The following is a 25,586-nucleotide window of genomic DNA, read 5'->3' on the forward strand; positions in this document are numbered from 1 at the left end:
TTTTTGGGAGATTTTACTTTTTATTTGAACAGCCCTACCTGTTCCATACAATGTTTAAGAATCCCCTGTTTCAGATTTCCTCGTAATCAAGTTAGATGTTGACGAATTATTATTATAATCAGGATTGATAAGTAAGTTGTTATATATATTGGGTCTTATTTTTTTTAATTTTGACGGATTCCGACAGATTTCCAGGTTTTATACTGACAGGGATACCATTTATGTGTTGGTAACACTGGAGCTGAATGAAAAAGGGGGAGGGGGAACAACGGTGAATAGTTTAATGGTTGAGTTGTTTGGACTTTTTCCATTGCTGATTTTCAAAAATTGTAGCACAACGTTTCGAAGAGTGCATCTCTCTTTGTCGTCAGGTGAAAACCTCCTGTGGGGATCATTACAAACAGCTCAGTTTGTAACGATCCCCATAGTAGATTTTCACCTGATGACGAAGAGAAATCCACTCTTCGAAATGTTGTGCTACAATTTTTTAAAATTAGCAATGAAAAAAGTCCAAACAACTCAATCATTATCCTCATTTTTGTAATACAAGTATTCCTTTAATAGCAAACGCATGTTGTTCACCCATCCAAAACTTCATAACTAAATATTACAGAATGAAGAATCGATTGCCAACAATTTAATCCAAAACTTCATCGTACCTAAATATTATAGAATGAAGAATTGATTGTCAACAAAACAGCGAAATATGACATTGAAACAATTATGTCTATAATCGCCCATTTCACTGACCCATCTTGAATCATTCATAAAAAACACATTAATTAAAATGAAGGACAGTCTTTGCGTATTTATTTTGCTTCATGTTGTAAGGAAAAAGGGAAACGTACAACATTTCATAACACACACATGAACATCACTTTTATGTACTACAATTTACACAAATGAGACACTGGAAAAGAGAAAACATAATACAGACCTACTTAAGACTAAAGAAATTACGCTTGACACTCCAAAACCAATGCCTGCGTTAACAATGCTATCACTGTTTACAGTATTTCAGATCCAAGAAATAAGTAATATGTACAAATATCATTTAATGATATGCTGTAAAATTTGAAAGCAGAAAATAGATTTAAAAAAGTGGAAAAAAAAAGAATTCCTAGAATTTTAATATAAACAAACAACATAAAATAATTAACCATACTTACATATATACCGTATATATACACCGAGTGAACCTGACCCCAAATTAGTTATTTATACAGATAATATTTATATAGGTATAACTTGTGCAATTCACATGTTCGAAGGAATCGAACACCCATTAAAGCTACTGCTAACCATTCACACACTTCACACACACTTAAGAAAAAGACCACATAATCCCATAATCAATTATTCACCGGCAAATGATTAACTACTGCAACTCTTGCATCCACTCTTCACCCTGTAAAATACCAAACAAAGGAAATGCCCCACCGATTAACAACAACCTAAATGATAAATACTACACAGATCATTCTATGAATGAACCCCACTCACACACTTTTACCCATTCACTAACTGCAACAGGCTTACCACTATTACGAATTATCTGGCAGGAGGGCATCGACAAGGGCAGCCAAACAAATCACCTTCACATTGGATCCTTCATTTTTAAATATTCTTAACATACAAAACCATGAACTTTCATCAACGAACAATTCAATGCCAACTTCTAATCATCAATTTGCATACGTCTAAATATGATTAACTCTGTCATTTCTGGTTGTGTAATCACCAATTAAATTAAATATACTTTTATATAAAATTCTAATTTTATAAACAACTGCTTATATAAGAGACAACAAATATTAAACTCTGAAATAATGACGTTGCCAACAGAAAAAAATGTATTTAACAAAAAGTCAATATTTTTTTAATAATGACTGAATAAGATTTCCAATCATTTGGCCGCCCCTGTCCAAAGGTAAGCTATAACGAGAATGGAGCACCAGCCATTCTTAAATCTCCGGCCCATCAACTCATGGCTGCCAACTATCCTGCTCTCTCGATGCACTTCTCAGGACAAACATCTGCACCCGATTCAAAGAATATGCCATGTAACTATAATAATCGAATAGTACAACACAACAAAGATAAGAAGTTGAGAAGAATTAAACATTCTGCACATGACTATGTGGACCTAAGTTATTACATTCCTAAGTCTGATAATGTGAATAGAAGAACAATAAGTAAATATTAGTGTGTCTGAGAAAAGGTGATCTTCCACCATTAGGAGTAAGTTGGACAAAAAATTATAAGCTACAATTTTCACGACCCTGAGGCGTCAGAAACATTTGTTAGACACTAAAAGCTAAAGCCAGTACAAAGAACCCTGTGTGTACTTTCAAGAGAGTTGGCAACCATCACGCACTTTGTAAATGATTATACTAGCTCGTGTGTGTTCATGGAAGAGGATATGAGCCTCACCTCCAGTGGTGTAACATGCCATGTGCTAAGCTAGTTATTGTTCCCACTTCAGTGTTGGATGGTGGACTGCGTGCCGCCACTCGGCGATTTGTGCCGCCTGTGGTCGTAGTTGACGAGCCGGCGTCCCACCAGGTACTTGTCGTTTTTGATGTGCTCGTACAGCTTGCGGAACTGGCGGATCTGGAACATGATGACCCCTCCCACAAGCGTGACAAGAAGCAAGAAAGGATACAGCCTCCGCGCTATGAGGTTGCGGAGATGTGGACTAGTGACCACGAGGGGGACGATGCCATATGCTGTGGCGTAAGGGACGGCAAGCGCTAGGCCAAAACAGGCTACTACCGGCGCGGCTAACTCGCGGAGCACAAATCCCAGATCCATGCCGCGGATTCCGTCCCGATACGCCCGCTCGATGGCGCGTCGCAGTGCCCACTCGGGACCCATCATGGTTACAGCACAAGCTATCTTGGTGTACAGGACGCCCAGCGCCCAGTCCTGCCACACAAACAGCACCGGAGTCTGGTCAAGAGGCACACGCAGCGGAACCACAACCACCAACTCGAGTAGGAGTCCGAAGAGGAGCGGCACCACTCCGAGGAGAACCGAGAAGGCCACGGCCGACTTGGCACCCAAGACGCACCACTGACGTAGACGGGCGAGAATGGCGGCCCGGCCCTGCGGCAGCCAGCTGAGCAGCAAGGCGATGGCGCGTGCCGCGAGCCAACACAGATAGGTTCCGCACGCCGCCGTGTACAACTCGTGCACTCGCCCGCCTGCTGAGATCGGGTCGCTTCCGGTTCCGCCGACAGGAGACGCTACCGTGGCTACAACAGGGGGAGCAGGAGGAGGCGCTCCTACCAGCCAGAGGGCCATGACGCGGCGTCCTAACCAGACGGGCAGCGTGAGAGCGGCCAGGCTGGCGAACACCAGCGTCACACAGACGGTGAGCAACAGACCCACCAGCCGAGCGGGGAACCATCGCGGGCGTTCGTAAGGCTGGAATCCTGTGGGTCCCTCCCGCTGCAGGAGGGCCTGGTGTGCTGCCCCCAGCCCACCTGCACCGATGCCTGCAACACCACCGCCCCCACCACCGTGATCGTTGTTGCCCGCTTGCTGTTGGTGGGCTTGGACACCCTGCTGGCCTCCGGCAGCATCTCCGTGGCCCTGCTCGCCCCCCTCGTCGCCCAGTAAGTAAGAACGCAAGTCCAGCAGCCAAGCCACAGCTCGGCACCAAGTGCGCACGAGGCTCTTCAACCACGTCCTTGTGTGCGACTGCTCCAACAGCGCAGGGAGGATCACCTGAAATCAAGCACAGTCACTCTCATTCTTCTACGACCAATGCAATTTTTCTTGCTCATATATGGAAGACAGCCTACACTGGAGTTGAGATATTCAACTGCCTGAAGGACGTACAACTGTATTCACATTGTTTTCAATACATATTGAAAACTGCATGAAAACAGAGATTGGGGGATCGTATTTAGTTGGCAAACATATTCAAATCGACTTGAATATTCCATGAAAGCATAGTACAGTAGAGCATCGATTTTCCGAAACAATTGTGGAAGGGGTGTGTTCGGATAACTGATCATTTACGAAAACAAAAAAATTGTACCGGCGTCATAAGAGCAGTATGAAACAAAGAAACATGGATATTAAACACAAAACTGTACATAAAGTATATATTTTGTATCACACGTCTTACAAATAACAAAGATATTATCATGACCAGCCACTGAAGCACAGATTTTTGAGGTGTTCCGAATCCATTTCTTGGTTTGAGTTGCACAATGGGCAGTTAGGGGACTGATATATTCCAATTCTATGCAGGTGTTTAGCCAAACAATCATGGCCTGTTGCCAATCTAAATGCAGCTACAGACGATTTTCGTGGTATATCGGGAATTAACTGTGGATTTTGATGCAGAGAGTTCCATTTTTTCCCTTGGGATTGTGTTATCAAATTTTGTTTGTTAAAGTCTAAGTATGTAGATTTAATAAATCTTTTCACAGAGTAATACGTAGATTTAGTAACAGGTCTGTAAGTAGCAGTGCTGCCCTTCTTTGCTAAAGCATCCACATTCTCGTTTCCCAGGATTCCACAATGGGATGGTATCCATTGGAATACAATTCTTTTATTGAGTGATATTAATTGAGAGAGCATTTTAGTTATTTCTGCTGTTTGAGATGAAGGTGTGTGTTTAGAGACGATTGATAGAATAGCTGCTTTGGAGTCTGACAATATAACTGCATTCCTAAATTTATTGATGTGGCATAGAAGATTTCTGAGACATTCACTTATTGCAATGATTTCACCATCAAAACTTGTTGTTCCATATCCAAGTGATCTATAAAGTGAGAAGAGACAGCACGTAACACCTGCAACGGCACCTTGTTCTCTGGAGATCAAGGATCCGTCGGTGACTTTATTGTCAAACGCCTGGCATTAGAGAACGACAACAAATAACAAAGAGACTGACTAGCCTAGTCTGACAAGTTCAAAACGGCCATTAAAGTAGGCTTTTTTTTTTTGTTTTAGAGCTGAGACTCGTTTTTTTGCCACTAAATCTCGCAAACAGCGCTAGCAAAACTTCTACATGGCGCGCGTGCAAATTCAAATTTGCCGACTGTAACTCTATAGGTTAACCAATATTTTGGTTGATGCTCTACTGCAGCGTTTCTCAAACTATGGTCCACAGACCATCTGTGGTCCTCGAAGTCTGCCCTTGTGGTCCTTCAAAAGAGACAGAAGAAGAAATAAAATTCTAACGAATTGCGTATCAGACTATAGCTCATCTGCCTCCTGTAACCCAGCCAGGGACCACCCGAATTCATAACAGACGACCAAAGTACCGAACCTTTTCATGTATTGATGACTTTCTTAATAGTTTTGCCGATACCCAGTCTGCACATTGAAATGGTCACATACCGTACTGTAGGTCGTACACCAATAATACAACTCTGAAGTCACAATTTGAAACTTATTTTCGACGTAAATATGACGAATTTTCATGGGTTCCTGATCACTTCCATTGCGATATTGAAAATAACAAACTTTCATTGAGTGAAAGAGAACAGTTAATTGAACTCTCGAATGACGTCGGACTTAAAATGAAATTCGAAGCGGAAGGTATGGTTAATTTCTGGACCTCATCACAAGTGAAAAGAGAATATAGTGAACTGTACAATGGTGCTTTACAGATTATAATTCAGTTTGCTTCTACGTATCTGTGTGAGAAAGGGTTTTCATCACTAACTCTAATAAAAACAAAGTACCGAAATCGACTCGAGTATGTGACGATCTCCGACTTAAGCTTACCAGCATACATCCAAACATAGAACAACTGTGTAAGAATCGGAAGGCTCATCCATCTCATTAATGAGAGTACCAATATTTATTTATTTTTTTAGTTCATTAGTTAAAGATTATCCAAACTCTAAAATTAATATTTGAGGAGAAAAATTCGCTCCAGCGCCGGGGACCGAACCCGGGTACTTGGTTCTACGTACCAAGTGCTCTGACCACTGAGCTACGTAGAACCAAGTACCCGGGTTCGATCCCCGGTGCCAGAGCGAATTTTTCTCCTCAAATATTAATTGTCAATATCACAGATATTATTCTGTAGGACAAATTAATAAAATAAATCTATAATACTCTCATAGCTGCAGTGCATATATTTGTACAGATTACTGTGCACGTAACTGCGGAATCCCGGCCAAACAAGTCACTCAGCTGAGTGCGCTCCTAGTATAATGACAGTTGACATTGGACATACACGTCAACATATATGCCTAACTTGGAGTCAGGCCACAAAGGGAAACATTGAAGGAGGAGAATTCGGTCCGGTGCTGTGGATTGAATTCGGCGTAGCTCAGTGGTCAGAGCGCTTGGTACATAGAGCCAAGTACCCGGGTTCGATCCCCGGCACTGGAGCGAATTTTTTTCTCAAATATTAATTGTCAATATCAGAGATATTATTCTGTAGGACAAATTAATAAAATAAATCTATAATACAAACTCTAAAACCTTGAATTATAAAAAAACAAAATGAATTTTCTTCTATTAACATTAACTTAATTAGTTAATACTAATATAAAATTAATTGAATTAAATTAATTTTAATTAATTAATTATGTTTTAAAATATAAGTATACTACAAAAATTATAAATTTGCTTTCGAAGGGAACAAGAGTAAGGTGGTCCACACAACTGCTCTGACTTAAAAAAGTGGTCCGCACTTCAAAAAAGTTTGAGAAATGCTGCTCTACTGTATATGATTATCGAACAAGCATCTTTCCCTTTCCAAAATTAAGACGAGCACTTACTTGGAGTAGCAGTAGTTCAAGAGAGAGTTCATTGACTTGGGCCTCACTCTGCAGCGCTACAGTATACGGCAAGAAACTTGGCCATACAACTCTCAAAATTCGAACAGGAAGCCAAAGCATTAACAGCACAGCTGTCCCAAAAATAACTGCAGATGCTAACAAACGTCTAACATGTCGCACAATTGGAAGATGAATCATTTCCTGCAAAAAGCACAAAATATAAACATTGTTACAGTAAAATTATGAAAAGAATCAGTACTGAATTTCAATATATATAATACAAACATCATTCAAACAGCTCTTCCTATGACGAATCCTACCAAAATTCAAGGTCCCTAATAGAAACAGCAATAACAACCAAATTTCTTGACTTACACATTGATAATGTGTTAAATTGGAAAATAGTACATTATGCAACGAACCTATAATGATAGTAATTAAGACGCGAGTATGTTTGTTTATGAAACGAGTGCAAGCGAATTTCATAATTTTCATAAGAGCGTCTTAATTACCATTATAGGCAAGTTTCATACGACTTTTTATGCTCGACCATATTTCTAACTTGAAATTATTCAGAAGTATTCATTTTATTCGTATCTAACTGAAGAGTGGAAGTGACCTTGTGCATCGCTCGTAAATTGTAAGATGTGCACAGACGCGAAAGTATTGATTTTATCCGAGGAACAATAATGTCATTGACCATGTTATAATCTACAGAATAACATGAACTAATTTTGATATAACCTGGAAATTGATTTAGAATTGAAAAACGAGATGACAAATTGAATTTATTTGAATATTATTTAGAATTAACGCTAATTATTATAGTAACAGAACATAACCTTCTGCAACAGTATTGGATTTCCAGCCTCCGTCACTTTTCCCTCATTGTCTTTCGACTGCATATCCGAGAATAATCGAAAACCTGAACTTTAATGAATAGGTGTACTTTAATGACATGCATTAAAGGACTGCTACCAGGTGTATAATTACTACATTTCGGCATGGTCGAGCATAAATCATATTAAAGAAATTACCCCCAAACTAAATTCAGCATCTTTTGCTACTAGATCTATGCAAGAGATTGTAACTATCAATACCTTAAAATCAATATACTTAGCATACTTCCACTCGGTAATGAGCTTTGGAATAATATTCTGGAGATATTCTACAGATAGTAACAGTATATTCCTACTACAAAAAAGAATAACCAGAATAATAGTAGGTGCCAAGTCTAGGGAATTCTATAGGACCATTTCAAAAATACTACAAATAATGCCCATGGCTTGTCAGTATATTTTTTTCATTAATAAACTTCCTCGTATGTAATAGTGAAAACTTTATAACTAATTCCACAGTTCATAGCATAAATATGTGTCAAAAAATGACTCTTATACTTTTATACTCTATCATGCTATCAGAAAGGAGTGCGTTATATGGCAGTAAAAATTTTTAATAACCTTCCTATAGATATAAAAAATCAAACTCAAAACATAAGATTATTTAGGGCCAAATTAAAGAAATACTTAAATTCTCTTTGTAACTAATTCAACAGTTCAAAGCACAGTCCAGAGAGGGTTTGAAATTGAATGGATTAGTCACCCTGGTTAGCACAGTTGGTAATATGCTGGCCTTCTATGCCAAGGTTGTGGGTTTGATCCTGGGCCATTTAAATGTGCTTAAATGCGACAGGCTCATGTCAGTAGATTTACTGGCATGTAAAAGAACTCCTGCAGGACAAAATTCTGGCACACCGGCGACGCTGATATAACCTCTGCAGTTATGAGCATCGTTAAATAAAACGTAACTTTTTTTTTTTTTTTTTAAGGGTTACATCAGCTGCTTGTTTATGCAGATGACTGAATATGTTAGGAGAAAATCCACTAACTATTAGGGAAAACAAGGGAATTTTACTTGAAGCAAGTAAAGAGATAGATTTGAAAGCAAATCCCGAAAAAACAAAGTATATGATTATGTCTCATGACCACAACAAAGTACGAAATGGAAATATAAAAACTGGAAATTTATCATTTGAAAAGCTGGAAAAATTCAAATATCTCGGTGCAACAGCAACACATATTAATGATACTCGGGAGGAAATTAAACACAGAATAAATATGGGAAATGCCTGTTATTATTTGGTTGAGAAGCTTTTGTCATCCAGTCTGCTCTCAAGAAAGCTGAAAGTTAGAATTTATAAAACAGTTATATTACCGGTTGTTCTGTATGGTTGTGAAACTTGGACTCTTACTTTGAGAGAGGAACAGAGGCTAGAGTGTTGGAGAATAAGGTGCTTAGGAAAATATTTGGGTCTAAGAGGGATGTAGTTATAGAAGAATGGAGAAAGTTACACAACGCAGAACTGTACACATTATATTCTTCATCTGGCATAATTAGGAACATTAAATCCAGCCGTATGAGGAGGACAGGGCATATAGCACGTATTGACAAATCCAGAAATGCATATAGAGTGTTAGTTGGGAGACCGGAGGAAAAAATATCTTTGGGGAGGCCGAGACATAGATGGGATGACATTAAAATGGATTTGATGGTAGAGACTAAATTAATCTTAATTAATCTTGCTCAGGATAGAGACCAATAGCAAGCTTATGAGGGTGGCAATGAACCTCTGGGTTCTCTAAAAGACATTTGTAAGTAAGTAAGCATACCTAGCTTATCAGTGTTATTATACAATCATACTCGTGAAATAGTCTAACCAAAGATGCTGCTCATTTACTTTGGACAAATTAACTCACACCTGCACTGCTCGTGAATTTATCATGGAATGAATAGCACTCATGGAATTGCCTATGGTAAATTTTAATCAGAGAATTGAGAATAGCATACGCTCATATGATCTTAACGTACATACGGGCTATTCCATATGAAATCGATCAGTAAAAAACCTCGCATTTTTTTATACTCTAATTTTGTCCCTATTTATACAAGGTGCTGAGGAGAGTGCATTTTAAAAAATATACTATCGAAAGTCAAACGATTTTCGTATCATTGAGCGACAAATTTAGCGTATTTTATAAAAACAAGCCTCTTTCAGCGCTCAGAACTCCGGAACCATTTACTGCAGAACATTGAACGGGAGCTCATTTTGAAGCTGAAATTTGGTAGGTTATGTTAAGAAGTAATCCTTATTTTTATTGTATACAGAGAGACAGATAATCTGATTTTACTTGCTTTTAGGCTTTTTGGCCATTTGTAAAAATGTAAAAAAAATATTGAGAAAAAACCTTGCATTATTAAGAGGGATTTGGCATTGTTTGCTTAGTGGCTCAGCAATAAGTTTCGAGGGTATTAAATAATTATTTTCACACACCTAGACTTGAACGGCGCAGTACCGCACGCACTGGCCAAGAGCTGAAGATAAGCGAGCATTGGGCGTCATTTTACTCCTGTGTTTATGAAAACTTGTGATAAAGCTAGCCCAACCATGACTGCTAGACGACACATCACGTGTTTGTCTCGACTACCTCCCATCTCACAGTCAGCTGGTTAGTTCACATGCGTACTATTTATTTTCTTTATTTGATATTTTCAATACTTTCTTATCAACAGTGCACCAGTAAAAGATATGTGTTTATTTGTACTTTCAATGCGGAATATAACCATATATTTTTAAAATATTTTTTCATGGCCAAAGGCGTCTTATTGAAGAAAAATCTAAATTTCTCCATTTCCATAAAAAGTAAGAAAAACTGTTTACATGTTAATATAAACTTTAACTTCTCAGCATCAAAATAAATCATGATTTTGATCACTGGGTGAAAGGATTTCGGAGCCACAACAGTTTAAAGTTGCTAATTTTATGAAAATACGATAAATTTAAATATTATTAATTTAAACACTATTAAGTTCTGATGCCTCAAACTTTGCACAAGGCATTGTATCACAGTTGTCTACGGACAGAAAGTTTCATTGTATTTAAAAATTGCAAGGTCAATTTTCTCTATATTTCGGTCAATTTGAAATGGAATAGCCCATACAATTATTGCAAGTGACTAACCTGAATTGGACTGAAGTCTGGATCGTTCAAGTTCCTGAGGAACCAAAGCACACCGGGTCTTAACACTTCTCTCAGAAGTAGTATGAATGATGCAAAGTAGTACACATAGACCATTCCAACAAGCCAATGTATGAACATGGAGGTGCCAGGAGCCAAGCGGAAACTTGACTCTCTGTCTCTTAGAGTTGCATCAAACATAGACAATGAACAGATGTCGAGCCACCAGCCACATATGAGTGGAAGAACGCCTATCTCCACTACTGACAACAAAGACACCTGAAAACAAACAGAACAGTTCTTTGTTAAAAAGAAATCCTAATTATAGGTCACTAATTTTATGACTAAAGCTAGGATTTTCATATGTTTGCATCTTTTCCCTGACAAGACGAAAAAGCCACTGGTGTAGCTCAGTCAGCTAAGGCACTTGCCTACCAATCCGGAGTTGCGTTCAGGCACGGGTTCGATTCCCGTTTGGGCTGATTATCTGGTTGGGTTTTTTCCGAGGTTTTCCCCAACCATAAGGCAAATGTCAGGTTATCTATGGCGAATCCTCGGCCTCATCTCGCCAAATATCATCTCACTATCACCAATCCCATCGACGCTAAATAACCTCGTAGGTGATACAGCGTCGTTAAATAACCAAGTAAAAAAAAAAAAAAAAGACGAAAACACTAAAATTCCAGTAATGATTCTATTAATATTCGAATGTGTGCATATATATATATATATATATATATATAGAGTGATTCACTTGCCCTTTTCTTTTCAGTATTATGCAACTCTGCATTTTATAGAATACCCTCGAAATTGTAGCACCTATTCCTATGTTCTGTATTAAAAAAAAATAAACAAATTTCTAATCATGTTTTTACCAATTTTTTTTGCTGCTAATGCTTCATATAATAATTTATCACATATATTTTATAAACGTAATTCTGAAGTTCTATTTTACATAAAATGTATATTTAGCAAAGAAGGGCAGTACTGCTACTTACAGACATGTTACTAAATCTACGTATTACTCTGTGAAAAGATTTATTACATCTACATACTTAGACTTCAACAAACAAAATTTGGTAACACAATCTCAAGGGGAAAAATGGAACTCTCTGCATCATAATCTACAGTTGATTCCCGATTTACCACCAAATCATCTGTAGCTGCATTTAGATTGGCAACAGGCCATGACTGTTTGGCCAAGCATCTGCATAGAATTGGAATATATCAGTCTCCTAACTGTCCATTGTGCAACTCAAATCAAGAAATGGATTCAGAACATCTCAAAATCTGTGTGTCAGTGGCTGGCCATGATAATATCTTTGAAAAATATTGGAGTGCAAGAGGTCAAATGACTTTATTGTCAAATGCCTGGCATTAGAAAACAACAACAACATATTTAGCGTATTCCAACATAAAATTACATATTTTAAAGGAAACACATGAAATGCAAATATTTCTGGCCTTCAACTTGTAATTGCATTTTTTAAAATGAAAATGTATTTAAATCACATTTTTAAATGTATTTAAATCACATTTTTAAATGAATATGCATAAAAATAATATATTTTATATTTTGGACTTACGCCTTACTTTTTTTCTAATGGGTACATCCGATAAACAACGTACTATGTGTCACTTTCTGAAAACCTGACTGTGAATTAATTGACTTCATTCAAGTAGGTCTATGTTAAATTCACAACTTTTGATGTGAAACGAACGTTTTCACCCTGTCTTTATTTCGTGAAAATTGTCAATCATACACTACCGAAAATTTTATAATAGTCTTCATAACACACTGCAATGCTCAAATATAAACCTATCATTATATGCTAATTGACATTATTGAACTATTCACATGTAGAAGGCGCAGATGTCTCACTCTGTGTGTATGCACATGGCCATCTGACACAATCCATGCCTGGAATATTCATCTGCATATATTTCGTTCGATTACCGGTTAGAGCACAGGAATTTTTCCTTAAAGGGGATTATTCCTGTGTTCGTCCATGGTCTGGAATTTAGGTTAAGTTTAGATTTAAGACCTCTCCTGGCACCACAATATCATAATCATCCTATCACATCATCGGGGTAATGTAACTCCGCCTTCCAGGCGCCCCAACCTCAGAAGTGGGTTACAATTAAGCCACGGCAAGGAGAGAAGACCAGAAATGTCGAAAAGACAACCTGGTGGCATTGGATAAAAAAAAAAAATTCGTTCGTGATTCCTCGGATTTTAATGAGAGAGAGAGGAGAGAGTGGAGGGGAAGGGGAGTGAGGGGGAGAGAGATGGGGAGGAGAGGTGGAGGGAGATAGAGGGGGAGAGAGTGGGGAAAGGGAGAGAAAGAGCATGTGCGTGTGTGTGCTTTTTCCGAGATTTTTTCCAACCCTAAGGTAAATGACAGATAACCCATGGAGTATCCTTGGCCTCATCTCGCCAAATACCATCTTGCTATCGCCAATCCATCGACGCTAAATAAGCTATAGTCGCGACGCTGTTATTCCTGGTGTGACTTCTCCTCTTTGCTTACGTCTTAGGAAGTGAAGGCTCTATAAAGTCTAGGTAGGGGAGTATCGTTCGCCATTTTTGTTCTTTCGTTGCCGAGCTACCAGACGAGGAATCTATTTGCCACACCGTTAAACATTATCATATCGTAGCTCCTATGATAATAAATCAAACGCACTGTAATCCAGCAAATAATTGAGCGGCAAATAACGTCTTCGTGTGCTTTCTGCGAACTCCAACGAAAGAGCCAAAATGGCGGGCGATTATGTTAAGTATTTATCGAGCCTTAAGAAATGAATAACGTCTTCCTCAGCGAATCACAAGCCGATCTGCAACGCGATTGGCTACCGGAAATTAGAGCGACGGGACTATAGTAGCTGATACAGCGTCGTTAAATAACCCACTAAAAAAATAAAATAAAAACAAGCCACAAAATAATTTCTGAAGCTTAAGTAAAGCTGTTCTGAATACATCTTACCTTCACAACCACGTAACAAAGCCCTAGAACTCTTCTGGATCTTCTCAAGCCAAGTAATGAAGCCAGTCCATGGAGTAGCACGAGACAAAGTCCGATCACACAGTACCCACACAGGGTCGTCACAAGCCCTTCAAAGTGAGATGCAGCGGCATGTTCGCGCAAACTGAAGCCCACCACGGCAAAATGTCCAATGTGGTATGGGCAGAATGCAAACACCAAGATGAAGAGAGTATTCAAGGAGACGACCCAGAACACGTGTTCCAGAAACACGAGTGAGCCATCCAACCCGAGGAGACGCTCCCATGTCAATTCTTCTGCAGCTCGATCCCACTCAATGGGATTCCAATTGCCTTCATCTGCTGCTGCTCCATTTTCCCCGGCACCTCCACCATTTTCATCTGCTTCCCCTACGGCTGCGTTCTCAAGGGGGTCCACTCCTTCCAACTCTGGACCAACAACAGGGGGAGGTAAAGCACCGCCTGCTAAAGCAGCCGCAATTGGAGGTTGTTCCTGTAAAATACAAAGTTACCGTACTCTCAAACATACTACTCACAATTATTTAATAGCAACAAGGAAAATTTAACAGACTGATGTTAAAGATTTGTTTGGTAATTTTTTTTAGTGAAAACTATATCGAAAGGTGAGAGGACAAACTCTCCCACAGGCTCTTCTCCTCCTCTGATGGAGTAATTCTTATTTGCTCTTTTCTTAAAAATATAATTCCTATAAAGCCATATGATAATCTGTATAATTACATACAGTGAAATTCTGATAACACAAGCCCATTTGTTATGCTATCCCGCATTATACGCTCTTTTCGTCTCGTCCCTTGACATCCCTATATAAAACCATGTAAAATCCATCGCTTAATATGCTAGTCATCCCGTCCAACACACTCTTTCAACTGCTGAAAATTCTAAAATATCGTACTTTAAAGGATACTAAGAAAATTTTCCTGGACTTTTGCATTTACCACTAGCGCCTGCATATTCAAGGATTTGTAGGAGTATTTGGTGAATACAATAAAATGGAATGCGACCCTTCAGTACCTGTTCTTTGTGCTGGCAGTTTTAAATCACATTGTCAGTGAAGACTTGACAAAGAGGAAGTGGAAGTGATAGACATTCCAAATCCTTCTCACAATGAAGCCCTTCCCATGGTGTCTCTGATTCGTAGATTCATTATTGCTTTTAGTTGTCAAATTACTGATGTCACTTCCGATTTAAATCATGTGGAAAATGCAATTATTCGTAGTACTGGATCAAGTACTGTAATTATGAATGTACATTACCATATTCAGTACTAAAAATAAACATTCTACGTATTTCAAAACTTTATTTTTAAATATATATATGAAAATTACTAAATTTGAACATGGAAAAAATGTTTGTGCAGTACAATGTGTCTTTACATAATCTATAAACGTATTTTTCAATTATCGGCCAAATCAGTTATCTGGCACTGGCTTTATCCTACAGTTTCCAGATACGAGAAATTCTACTGTATCTTTAGTGATGCCTATCATCTGATTTCTTCTGCCCCAAACTTTTCTCTACTGAAGAATGCACTGGAAGGAATGGTATAATATATAATAATATAATAAAGTAACTGGCCATCCTACCCCATTATCTCCTGGCTTAGTTGTCTCATGAATGATGCCTTATTAGTGTTACTTAAGAAGGTTCAGATCTATATATGATAGTTGCAGGAAATGGGACCTAAAGTCGGATTTTTATTTTTTTTTTTCAAAAAGAGGATGAAATATTGAGCATTTAAAAAAATATATCATGGTTGTAGGTGCTATAATTTTTAATATATTACTTATTGAATGTTGATATTACATTATGTACTTTTCGAGAAAAATAGAATTAAAGTTTTCACTTGTTTTCTTAGCAACTATAAGAAAGATTCAGGTATTTAAGAAGCACTGTGTAAAACTACATCCTAGTTTAGTATGTAAAAAAGCCTACAGGTAGCGCAAGATGTCAAAACATAGAAATGTAGTTTTTACATCACAAATACGTTATTTTGTTCTCCTGTAAAATTTCCTTTTACGACTTTAGATCCTTTTTCGCGCAACAGGTCACATATTATATTACATTATATTATATTGATAGCCTCCCTTATGGCCATTTACCCTAAATTTCATGTTTATTCATATTTATTTATTAGACACAACTCTCGTCACTTTTTCTGGTAGGGTATCATCACAGCACAAACCTCCCCACCTCACTTGTTCACTGGATAAACTTTTATGGAACAAACACTGACAAAAACAACGAAGTGCAAATGTCACTACTACTGTTCATTTGCCAGGAATGTAATTCTTCCAAAGTTATCTGACAATTTTTCTTACCTGGTCCATTCCTTGTTGCAGGTCTGGTTCCAGAACATTATTATTATCTGGTGGAGGGGGATGCACTGGTACTGCAGGAATTTCTCCAGCTGGTGGAGCAATGTTATTGTTCTCTCTCTCAAGCCAGTCAGGTCCACCACCATGTAAAATTTGTTCCCGCAGCCATACCAGGCCAATGAATGCAAACAGTGTGCAAGTCACAACAAAGCATCCATGAAAAACATCGGAGGCAATGTTCTCTGTTGATAGCATATCCAAGGGAAGAGTCAAAATCTGAAATAAACACACACAAAAATTCAAGAATTTCGCTATGTCGTATAAAAATCTACCAGATTGTGTTGCTGGCTGTAAGTCTTAAGCAAGTGGACTCGCAATCAAGAGATACCCACAGCAGTTGGAGAAACAATAATAGGGATATCTTATGCGAAGTTTTACCGTTAGATGGCAGGAGCGTTCCATGCGGCACAACATGTTGTAGGGCTATATTGTGTCACACGCTACAGTTCATTACGTTCTCCCGCTTGTTGGTTTTCTGTGCGTGTCAAATTATATTTATAATTATTTTGTATAACCTAGTATAATTTAATATAATTCAGCATTTTCTTACATCATAATTTAATTTAAATTACAATAAATAATAGCGTAAACTTGCATAATACTCAGCGATTCCCCTAAAGAGATGGATTGAGAAATCTGCAGTATGCAGAATATAGATACGAGTAAACTGAATGTTCATGAACCTAAACCAGAATGAGGTGCAGGAATAAAAAAATAGGAACTTTGTCGAAGATGAATATTACCTCTTTAATCATTAGTATTGTAAAAACAGGATATGCAGCCACCAATGTGTTATTTTTTTTATAGGGAAGGGACTATCGAGTTTTAATTCCTCATATTTTTTCACTAATTGAAGAAACATCAAATGCAATGTTTGACAAGATGATACAATATGATCGCGATTATTCCTGTGTTTTGTAGGTTAAGAACATGCAGTTTTCAATACTATGTAGGATGATTTCAAAATTTGAAGTAAAAACATGGTTTTGATTACGATGAAAGAGTAATGGAACAGAGAAAAATTCTCTCCGGCGCCGGGTTTGAACCCGGGTTTTCAGCTCTACGTGCTGATGCTTTATCCACTAAGCCACACCAGATACCACCCCGGCGTCGGACAGAATTGTCTCAGATTAAGTTCCAAATCTTGGGTTTCCTCTAGTGGCCGCCCTCTGCACTACGTCATAGATGTCTATGAATGTAGAACCGAAGTCCACACATGTGCTGAGGTGCACTCGTTATGAGTGACTAGTTGGCCGGGATCCGACGGAATAAGCGCCGTCTTAAATCACGAAGTAATTTACGCATATCATACATTATTTTAATGTACCGAAGTACATATGATATTTCCATGCAGATATTCTGCGTCATCATACGATGAAAGAGTAATGGAACAGAAAGAAATTCTCTCCAGTGCAGGGATTTGAACCCGGGTTTTCAGCTCTACACCGGAGAGAATTTTTCTCTGTTCCATTACTCTTTCATCGTATGATGACGCAGAATATCTGCATGGAAATATCATATGTACTTCGGTACATTAAAATAATATATGGTTTTAATTAGTTTATAGCACATTAAAAACATTATTCACGAAATTGATTTCACTATGGATCGTCCTGGATAATAAACATGCCAGTTAATCGAGAGTTTAATGCAGGCGTAAAATGCTGGCGTAAACTTCGGAGACTTCTAGAAGTACTGAATATAATCTAAGCTAACATTGCTTGCTGTTGACATTGCATATGTTTTTATTAATTTTTCTTTCCCCTCTTTTCTTACTTGAAGTAGTTATTTTTGTTTAACTTTCGAGGCGCAATTTAATTGGTTAAACCATATATTCAGAATATTTCGGGACCTGAATGAAGACAAAAGGCTTTCCCTGGTTTTTAAATGTAGGAACACAACTAAAATTTGGCATTTTAAGTTGTTTTTAAGAGTATTTATTGTATTAATACACTACGTAAATCCTCAATGTTTATATACCGGAAAACAAATGCACACGCAAAGTGCAGCCCTCAAAGTACACGTGCGCTATCTGTTGGTGCTAGTTCAAGATATCCCTATTAGTCCTCCAATAAGATGACTGTCAAAAAGCGTTCTTTTGAAAATGGAAACAGATCGTCAAAATACAGCAACCCCAAGAAATTATGACTAAGCTTCTAGGCAAATGGAAAATTACCAGTATATACACGAGATGCATATTTGATTTAATGAAGACAAACAAAGAGAGATATGACAAAGGAACTAGTCAAACAAATCTAATACCAAAATCACAAACAACTTTGTATATCAAAATAAATACCAGAAAAAGAGAAATGAAAAATTAGTACACACACAAGACATAGTAAAGTAAAAGAAAAATAAAAAAAACATGTAATAATATTAAAATGTACCAAAATCCAACAAGTTTACTGAAAAAAAAAAAAAAAAAATTTAAGCATTCGAACACAATCAATTGTCTTGTGAAAACAAAATGGAAGAGTTCAAACAAATGCTCCGAAGTTATAAAACAGATTTTATATATATATATATAAGAGGGATATCATCCTCAGAGTGGATCAATGCCATAAAGATATCCACAAACATAGCAGCAATACGATCTGTGCCAGGTCGTTCCTTCCAAAATCAAAACTGTCGTCATCCAGGATGCAGCGAAGTAGAAACCCTTGGGCATGTTTTGGGTTATTGCCCTAAAGGAGAACTACTGAGTAACAATCGCCACCATAAGTGAGAAGCTCCATTGCAACCACTCTTCGGAAGGCAAAGTGAGAGGTTTACGAAGAAGTGCACTGCTTGGCTGAGAATGGGTCAGACATTATAGCAATCAATCGCCGGAATCAAAGAAGCCTCATTCTTGACCCCACTGTCCGTTTTGAGGATGATGATCAACAAGCCAATAACGTTAACAATGAAAAGAAGTCTATTTACAACCCATGTATTCCTCACTTCAGTGAGGGATACAAAATTAATATTAATACATGGGAAGTGAAAGGACTTCTTTTTGGCGCTAGGGGAACTTCATTTAAGTTGACCAAAACCATTCTCCTTTCTCTTCAATTTTCTAATGAGGACATTAACAAAATTTGTCTAATGGTATTGAGAGATTCATTATCCATTTTACACAATCACTTGTATAACACTATGTAATATATATTTTTTTACTTCATTTCACTACTCTTCAATGTACTTTCATCTCATGTTTCTCCGAAATCAAAGTTTACTTTATTTTTAAATTTATCATTGTTCTGTATTCTCTCTGCAAATCACCCTAGTGGTCAGCTGTAGTGTAGATGTCGGCCAGATGTCCCAAATTGTGGAATTAGTAGTAGTAGTAGTAGTAGTAGTAGTAGTACATATATATATATATATATATATATATATATATATATATATATATATATAATTCCAATGTCATAACACTATTGCGGTCTTCCAGAAACAAAACGCCACTCCTCTCTATTCATCCATCAGCCTGACTCTTATCCTCGAGCCATTCATAGCTGCTAGTACGCCCTCCATCCAAGTCTTCTTTGGTCATTCTTTTTTCCTTCTTCCTGGTAGGATCCATTCCATTTTTGATAATTGTTGTTCTAGTATTCTTCTGATATGGCCATACCATTGTAACCTTTTCCTTTCTATTATACTGTATCTATAATGTCTGGCTCATCTTCCACTTCCATAATTTCTTTCATTCGTCTATTTCTTACTTTTCCATTTTAGATTTCCCAGTTCATCTTCTTAGGGCATCCAGTTCTGTACTTAAAATCCTTTTTGTTTCCCAAATTGGAATTTGTCAAATTTCAGCTCCATATGTTAGGATATCCTGGACTTCGGTTTGATATATAGGGTTATTCAAAAGTAAGTTCTCATTTTGAAACAGCTGTATCTTCTGTACATATCAGCAATTTGGTTTCATATAGGTACCATTACTGTTTAGAAGGTTTGGGTTTTTTTTATCAATGTGTGTTTCATTGCTATAGTAACTGTATCATGCTTGTATAAACAATAATTGTTGTTCAGAATACAGACGGCAGTTGTCGGAGAGTAATTTTAATCATCTTTACAATGGTTTTACCTTTACGAGTTCGAATTGGCCTTCTTCATTGCTATTACGAATGCAATAGACAATATGATGCATATGCATTGAGAAGATATCGAACGTTACATGGATTGACAAATGGACAGATGAGGTACATTTCCAATTGAACGGGGGTGTTAACACTCATAATTGACACGTTCAGAGCTAAAGTGGATCAAATCCATGAGATGTAGTTTTGAGATAATAAAACTTACAATTAACTTGCTCTAGTGAATTATGCAATTTCACTAGCGTTCACACCTGTGGAGTACCGGTCAGCACGTATGGCTGCGAAACCAGGTGGCCCGGGTTCGAATCCCGGTCGGGGCAAGTTACCTGGTTGAGGTTTTTACTGGGGTTTTCCCTCAACCCAATACGAGCAAATGCTGGGTAACTTTCGGTGCTGGACCCCGGACTCATTTCACCGGCATTATCACCTTCATATCATTCAGATGCTAAATAACCTACATGTTGATGAAACGTCGTAAAATAAACTAATAAATTTATTGCTCCAGTCTCAAATTCTAGATTTATAAAATATAAACAACTGTGATGTTAACTGATGCAATGCTTTGGTGACTTGATCCACTATGGCTCAGAACATCGTGAATAAATAATCTGAGCCAAAAGTGACTGGTGTCACCTACTGGCGAATGCTTGGAATTAAGACTTGATCCATTACTGCTCGGAAAAGATCCAACTTCAGATAATCAGAAAATGAATTAAACTCAATTTATGAAAATTTGTGACTTGATCCACTTTAGCTTTGAATGCCTCAATTGCAGAATATGGGCAGAAGATACAGGTAAGCATTCACTACATCGTATCACACTCCTCGTACGAATCACATGCAACAGATATTTTAAGTGCAGTGCGTTCACTGTAACGGCTCTACCTCATCGTCTCATCAGATTCCCTATCAGCTGTTTAAAACATGACGTCGTACGATATTGACATTACTGAAAACAGAGGAGTTGAGGTTAGGTCTATTAATTATGACTGTTAGCGAATAAAAATTTGTAATTGCTTCATGAGTCTTAACTGAAGAGGAAGAAACGAAAGAAATATTGGTTACATAATATATATGTAAGAAATGACTTGATTACTGTAATGGGAACGCCTCAAATTATATAATTCTTCGCAATTTTCTACAAGCGAAATAAGTTTTCCGTCTGCCATTTTGGCGCGACACTGAACATGGCACAACATAATAGTAACAGTTGACCAATTAAAATTGACTTATTAAAGAAGGCTAGACTATATAAGACCCTAATAAAACCAGTGTTGACCTATGCATCAGAGACGTGGCCTCTTAGCGAAAGGGATAAATTTAGATTGGCCGCATTCGAAAGGAAGATATTGCGAAGGATTTTTGGATCTGTAAGGGATGGTGAAACTTGGAGAATAAGATATAACAACGAATTATACCAGCTTTATGAGTCTCCCGATATAATAACATCCATTAAGATTGCTCGTCTGAGATGGGCAGGGCATGTTAAGAGAATGGATGAATGTGAAATACCTAGGAAGGTGATGGAACATGGGATTGCTGGAGGAAGAAGAGTTGGAAGGCCAAAGCTACGATGTATAGACTGTGTTATGGATGACATTAAGAGGCTTGGAGTGAAGAACTGGTGGACGGTGGCTAAAGATCGAGACCGATGGAGAAGAATTCTTAAGGAAGCCGAGGCCCGATCCGGGCTGTAGCGCTATGGATGATGATGATGATATTAAAGAAGGCTATGATCGCACGCATCGGAAAAGTTGCTCATCCGAGAAACATGGACGGATTTGCCGAAAGGTGATGCGTGCAATACAATGTAGTGAACACGGTTACATAAGAATTACAGCAAAGATTGTCTTTTTCCGATCTGTGTGATTCGTCCGATGAGTGCGATACGATGTAGTGAACGCTTACCTTAATCCGAACACAATTATACAGCAAGGCTTACATGATATCAAAGTTACTATCTGGTGTGGTTTTACGTCACATTTCATAATAGGACCATATTTCTGTGAAGAAATTGAAAATGGACAAATAAAAACAGTGATGGCGACCGTGAAGCAATATTTTCAAATGTTGAAAGTCTTTGCAATACCAGTGTTACAGAATCATGAAATCGAAAACATTGTTTTCATGCTGGAGGACATTGAGTGAGCTTGTGTACTGCATAACAAGGACTGAATGAGCTGCTAAGCAAATCTGCATCAAGTTTTACTTTCAACTTGGACATTCGTCTGCAGAATTGTCATAACAGGGCTTTGGAGGATAATCCAGTGAGCGAAGCCAACAAAAATTGTAGTACCGATGCTTCAAAGATGGTCGCGAATCCAATGTGATCCACGTTTAGGAAGTCTTTAGCAATCAGAACACCTGAAAATGTTCAACACTTGCAGACTGCAATATACAAAAACAGAAGATTAACAATGCGATAATCAGAAGGTCTGCTGTTTTAGAGATTTTGATTGAGAATCTTGAAACAAAATGTGGTGGTGAAATTCATAACAAAACACCCACCCATTCTTCATGTCTCGTACAACATTTTTTTGACAAAATATTGCATCATCTAAGTCTGTCATCATCATCTGTATACAGCCCAGATTTGGTTCCTTGTGACTTCTAGCACTTCCTAAAGGTAATATCACCATTGACAGGTGGAAGATTGCAGACGGTGGATGAGATGGGGAACACGAAACAGATGAAAGTGATCCTGAAAAAGGACTATGCAGAGAAAGGGAGGCTGGGATATGTTTGTGAGATTTAAAGAGTACTACTTTGAAAGGAACCAAGGCGCCATAGTTCTAGGTATGCTACTTTTTTATTACACTACTGAAAACTTTCCAGACAGACTTCATATTTAATCCCACCATTTGAACATTAAGGCTGAAGTGATCACTGTAATAAGACAACATCGTATTTATATTTTACTTAGAACATTAAGCTCATAATTATTGTCATAAAATCCAGTTAAATACCAAAGTCTGATTTAATAATCAGCAAAACGTTTAAAAAGAACTGACCTTCAAATATTTTAAGTCTGTTTCATACAAAGTAAGTCTAACTTCTGATGGCATGGATCATTGTCATGTTCAGGTCGTGAAATTAAAAAAGAAGTCTTCTACTATTAGCAGGCTCTGCCTTTTATACATAGGTTGGATAAAAAGTAATGGCAACACTGCTGTCATGTGATGATGGTGCGTTCGAGAGCTGCCAGCTGTGTGGACATGAACAAGGACTGTTAGATGAGTTAGTGCAGCCAGCGGCGACAGTACTCCATCAATCTACTGCAGTGTGTAGAACGTTTCTTTCATAGGGATAGTGCGAGCGCCCTAAGACCATCCTTACAAAACTAGAGCAATGTTCCTGGATCAAAATTGAAATGGCAAGAGGTCATAGTGCACAAGAATGTTTTCAGGGACTGCGTGAAGCATGTGGCGATGCAGCGTTGCCATATCGCACAGTTGCACGATGGGTTAAAGCGTTCTGGGAAGGCCTTGTTCCACCGGTACCAAAGGGAAGGTGACGACTTTCTTGGACGAATCGTTGCTATGGACGAATCGTCGCTATGGACGAATCGTCACTATGGACGAAACCCGGACTCGCTCGTATGAACCAAACTTGAAATGCCAATCAAATGAATGGAAGCATCCCGGTTCTCCTCGTCCAAAGAAAGTACGCCCTACACAAAGTGCTGTGAAGGAGATGTTCATTGTGGTGTATGACATTGATGGGGTAATACTGCACCATGCTGTACCTCCAAGGCAGACGGAAAACGCGGATTACTGGAACATCCACCGTACTCACCCGATATGATCCATGCGATTACGATCTTTTCACCAACGTGAAAGAACCACTGCGAGGGACCCGGTACAATACCAGAGATGAACTTATCCGTGCTTTAGGGCAGTCAATAAGGAACATCAACAAAGAGGGACGCGCTGATGATGTACGACGCCTTCCAAACATTTGGCAAAAGATAATAAATAAGGGGGGCGACTATATAGAAGGTACGTAAATGTTGTACCCCTGTGAATAAAGCCATGTCAGAAATATCGAACTGTTGCCATTACTTTTTATCCAACCCTAGTAAATGAAACTGGTATGCTGGAGAGAATGACAAATTGCAATAATAATCAGTAAATTAGAAATTATAAAGGATTCCATTTTGTTAACCTATTAGCAAAATATAATTTACAAATAGTTTCGTAAATCTTACGAGTTATAATCACATGAAAGACTGTGTGGAATAATTAATCTATACCTATAAATATTACGTACCGAGTCAACAGATCCCGTAAAGAGACATCTGTAAATCCGACATGCTGTAAGTGGCACTACTCCAAGCCACGCCAGTGCCACTAAAGTATAATGTAACCAATACTTGACAGCAGTGGCAACACTTGATAATAATCCACCAGCTACATCGCGAAGTGGTAGTCGTCTTGGCATGTCCGGTGAATATATTGGAGTAAAAGAAAAGCGATGTCCACATAGTTCACAGTACTCCTTACGGCTGTATCTCATCCACTGTACAAGACATTCCTGATGGATCCATTTTATGCTCCCTGTGCATATGCAAGGATGGAAAAGAGGCCGGTCGGGTAAACCTTCGGAGCGGCACACCCGGCAAATGTCCGCTCCTTGCAGATCTTCCATCATTTTGATGACTGAAAGTATGTCACCTGTACACAATAGAAGACGAGGACGGATGACACAGATAAGAAAACGCAATTAACACATCTACTCATTGACAACATTTTATTCAGCATATCATTAATATGTGACACTATACTACATTAAATAGACTAAAAAATAATTTTCTGGAAGTCTCTGTGCAAAAAAAAAAACCTAGGAGGAAAAGAATATTCTATTGCAATAGTATTGCTATAGGAAGGTGAATGAAAATGGAAGCTGATTCTTTTAATAACTGCTATCCATATTTCTAAACTGAACAATTGAAACTCACATTCTGCAGAAATGAATACGCACAACATGACAATGTTTGATAAATTTACAAAATACTTACAACTACACTACTTAGATTTAATTTTAGAATTGCACATCACCACGATGATTTCTCTTGTTATGGCAGAAAATCCTCTGCAGCATAGAATCCAATACTGCAACCTATACTTCAAACATGTCCCTGATGCAGAAATTATATCTATTCTATCTTACCACAAAATATAAATAAATAAAATTTTAACAAAACCTGCTATGACCTTCAATATTACATGCAAATTGTTTATCTAACGTCATACGCAAATTAGGTTTCCTTAATTCATCATGACGTACTTCCTGTGACTTTCCGATTAATGAAAAAAAAAAATGGCAACTTGA

The 25,586-nt window shown here is 38.0% G+C and overlaps 1 protein-coding gene across 1 annotated transcript; it reads right to left on the bottom strand.

Moving 5' to 3' along the window:
* Positions 1–782: 782 nt before the first annotated feature.
* Positions 783–25,540, bottom strand: LOC138713180 (E3 ubiquitin-protein ligase MARCHF6). Its single transcript, XM_069845056.1, has 7 exons — positions 25,273–25,540; positions 24,525–24,928; positions 16,114–16,386; positions 13,758–14,267; positions 10,777–11,052; positions 6,759–6,959; positions 783–3,732 (listed from the first exon to the last, which is right to left on the bottom strand). Exons 2-7 carry the CDS (start codon positions 24,903–24,905, stop codon positions 2,482–2,484), a joined length of 2,892 nt encoding a protein of 963 aa, XP_069701157.1. The 5' UTR covers positions 24,906–24,928; positions 25,273–25,540; the 3' UTR covers positions 783–2,481.
* Positions 25,541–25,586: the final 46 nt, after the last annotated feature.

This window comes from Periplaneta americana, chromosome 14 (assembly GCF_040183065.1).
Source record: "Periplaneta americana isolate PAMFEO1 chromosome 14, P.americana_PAMFEO1_priV1, whole genome shotgun sequence".
NCBI classification, from domain to species: Eukaryota; Metazoa; Arthropoda; class Insecta; order Blattodea; family Blattidae; genus Periplaneta; species Periplaneta americana.

Coding starts and splice junctions, on each gene's coding strand:
- LOC138713180 (XM_069845056.1), bottom strand. CDS start 24,905: ATGATGGAAGATCTGCAAGGAGCGGACATTTGCCGGGTGTGCCGCTCC. Junction 16,387..24,524: donor TTACGGGATCTGTTGACTCG/GTACGTAATATT, acceptor TGTTTATTTCAG/ATTTTGACTCTTCCCTTGGA. Junction 6,960..10,776: donor CAGACTTCAGTCCAATTCAG/GTTAGTCACTTG, acceptor TGCTTTTTGCAG/GAAATGATTCATCTTCCAAT.